A 3,061-nucleotide genomic window follows, 5' to 3' on the forward strand; every position below is an offset into this window, starting at 1 on the left:
TGCCGATGTGCTGGAGTGCCCCGGGACGACATAAGAGACATTAAGGTGACACCTTTCTCCTCCACTGACATTCGCCGTATTGAGGCCGAGTACACTCAAGAGGAGGTTGATAGGAGGAGAGCGCTCCGACAGATACTTCTCCGGAGGTTGATGTCGATTTCATACCTGTTGAGGCCTATGTGCCTACTCTGGCCTCTGGGCCTTCAAGTACTTCTGCCCCTCCTTCCTCTTCTTCACAGGCTCCATGTACCTCTACTTCCTCTCAGCAGACCAAGATTACTCAAGTGATGATCCTGAAGATGGGGCATTTGGCCCATTCAGCTGATGTGAGGGCGACCCGATTAGAGAGATATGTCCCCTTGATGATTGAGGCTACTATCTTAGCTGCACTGACTCCCCTTCGGGCTTCTGTTGATGATCTAGCTACTAGAGTCACTACTTGTGAGAGCAGGCAGAGGGAGACCTCTGAGGTTACGTCTTTGAGAGCCGAGGTAGCTGACTTAAGGAAGGACGTAGACTGTCAGAAGTCTACTGACTTCACTTCATTGTTGGAGGCAGCAGATAAAATGGATGCCCCTGAGACTTCAGAGATTCCTCTGGGTACCACCAGAGACATACAGAGGGATGAGGTAGCAGTTGATGAGTCGGATGCTGAGACCGATGAGGAGCAGATAAAGATACGAGAGGAGAGCATATATGGAGACTTGTCGGATATTGAGGAGACGATTATGTAGTCAGTGATCCAGACAACGCTGAACGAGACGTCCATGGCAGCTCCTAGTGGGTATGCTACTGTTGTTCCTTCTGAGGTGACTCCGGGTACTAATGCCCGAGATCTGAGTGATGCACCGGGCACTGATGCCCAGACAGATGGAGCGACTGCGTAGACAGGATCCCCTCTTTACCTCCCTCTCTGTCTTTCTTTATTTTGACTTATGGATATTTTATTTTGTTTGCATTTAAGGACAAATGACTTTATTTGTGGTGGGGTGAGGCCCACCTTTTGTGTGACCTTTTGTGAATATTGGTTTTGTTTATATATTTGGGTTTTGAGCTGAAATTGTGTTGTACACTACTTTTTGTGGAAGGTTTTAGCTTGTGGCTCTGTGTTTTTAATTGTAAATGATTTTTGACCCTTCTGAAAATTTTGCCACCTCTTATTTGTGTTGAATGTGGATGTTCTTTTGCAAATTTAAGTATCGGTTTTGATCAATACCGATGACTTGAATAGTGCTCATAATCGAACAAAAATAAATGTGCAGCTACAATGAGGCCAAATGAAGTTGCATAGTCAATATGTGAACTCTTTGCATCTCGTTGTGATTAGCCAAGTATCGAATTGAGTCTTTTGGGATGAACATTGCACACTAGCGAAAGTGTGGAGTCTTGTTTGACATTGGTGTCAATGCCTTGTGTGTTGAGCATACCGTGAACCATGTATGATGACACCTAGAATTTGCCCTATTGGTCCGGTTAACTAAGTGAGGCAATCTCTTGCTATGATCTTAGGCAAATTTAAAGAGTGTGAGCCAATTTGACATTATACCTCTTTTTGTGGCCTACCTTGTGAGTGTGTGAACCCTTTTTGAACACCCTTTGAGCCTTAACCTTTTCTTGAAAGAAACTTGATGACATTGTGACCTTTCTTGCTCCATTACCCATAATCCTCATGATTTGTGGTTTGTTTGAATAGCCAACTTAGGCCAAAATACTAAGTTGGGGGTGTGGTAAAAAGAAAAGGTAAATCAAGAAGTGAAATAAAGTCCCCTTTGACCCATGGTTTTGAGAAAAATGGAACCCCTCCATACAAAAAAAGAGAGAAAGAGAAGAAAAGAATGAAGCAGAAAAAGAATGAAAAAGTTGTGTAATAAAGTTGTGAAAATATAAAGAAAATGGGGTTTCCAACTGTCCATGGAAAGTGAATAATGGGATGACTTGTGAGCACGAATGAAAATGATGAAGAAAAGGAAATGAAGTGTTGAGAGAACCACATTTCATGAGGATGAAAGTCATTGAGTCTAAATGACCATACTTTTGCATTCAACCCCATTACAAGCCTTGAAAGGACCTTTTTGATCTTGAGTGAGCTGGAGCAAGTGTTGATTGGAAAATACGGGCAAACCTATGGGTGAAATCATACATTGTGTGAGCATTGCATTTGATTCCAGAACATTAAATTGTGAATCATTGTGTGTAAATATGGAATCATTCTTTGTGTGGGGGCATTTGATTACCTTTGTTGAGCTTGAACTTGCATCTGAAGAAAGTAATGTGAGGTTGAGATTCTTTGATAATGGTGAGTCACAAATTTAGTCTTTGAGAGCACAATTGATCCTTGCATGAGTAAGTTGAGTCTTATTGTGTGCATTTATGATTGAGTCTTGTGTAGCACTGTTTGAGACAACCTTTTTGAACTGCTGAACTTGAGTTTTACTTGAGGACAAGCAAAAGTTTAAGTTGGGGGTGTTGATGAGTCCGCGATTTGGACTCATTTAGGGATTTATTTTAATAGATGTAGTGTATTCAAATGCATATTTTGTGCCAATAACTGATGTAAATCCTTGAATTTCAGGTATTTGGATTGAGGGACAAAGCATGGACATTATTGAGCAAAAAGGAACAAGGCAGCTGAAAGAACGAAGAAAAGAAGGCTTGAGGTTCGCCTAACCCATTAGGCGAGTCGTTGAACGGCCATGGTCTCGCCAAATGTTCCAGAGTGCCAATCCTTGAAGAAGAAAATCTAGTCGGCGAGAGAAAGGAGCAGTCGGCAAGTCGCCGAACGGTTCCGCGATGCAGTGCCATATCGCCCAAAGTTACAAAACCTGAAGATGCTGAAGACAAAAGCAAAATGGCAATGAAAATGATCAAAGGGAGGATCGCCAATTGGATCGGCGATCCCGACTAACTGCGCCGACTGGACCTTTGCAGTACACTTGTCGACAACTATAAATACTTGTTTAAATTTTTAGCTTAGTATCTTATCTTTTCTTGAATCATATTATTATTTAGTTTTTGAAGTTTAGAGCTTAGAACTGAATAGAGAGACAATACTTCCTTAGCT

The 3,061-nt window shown here is 41.9% G+C and overlaps 1 protein-coding gene across 1 annotated transcript; it reads left to right on the plus strand.

Moving 5' to 3' along the window:
* Positions 1-299: 299 nt before the first annotated feature.
* On the plus strand, positions 300-734 carry LOC125812768 (uncharacterized). Its single transcript, XM_049492240.1, has one exon. The coding sequence runs from the start codon at positions 300-302 to the stop codon at positions 732-734; it is 435 nt and encodes a 144-aa protein (XP_049348197.1).
* Positions 735-3,061: the final 2,327 nt, after the last annotated feature.

This window comes from Solanum verrucosum, unplaced genomic scaffold (genome assembly GCF_900185275.1).
Source record: "Solanum verrucosum unplaced genomic scaffold, falcon-dt-bn FXZP01000204.1, whole genome shotgun sequence".
Taxonomy (NCBI): Eukaryota; Viridiplantae; Streptophyta; class Magnoliopsida; order Solanales; family Solanaceae; genus Solanum; species Solanum verrucosum.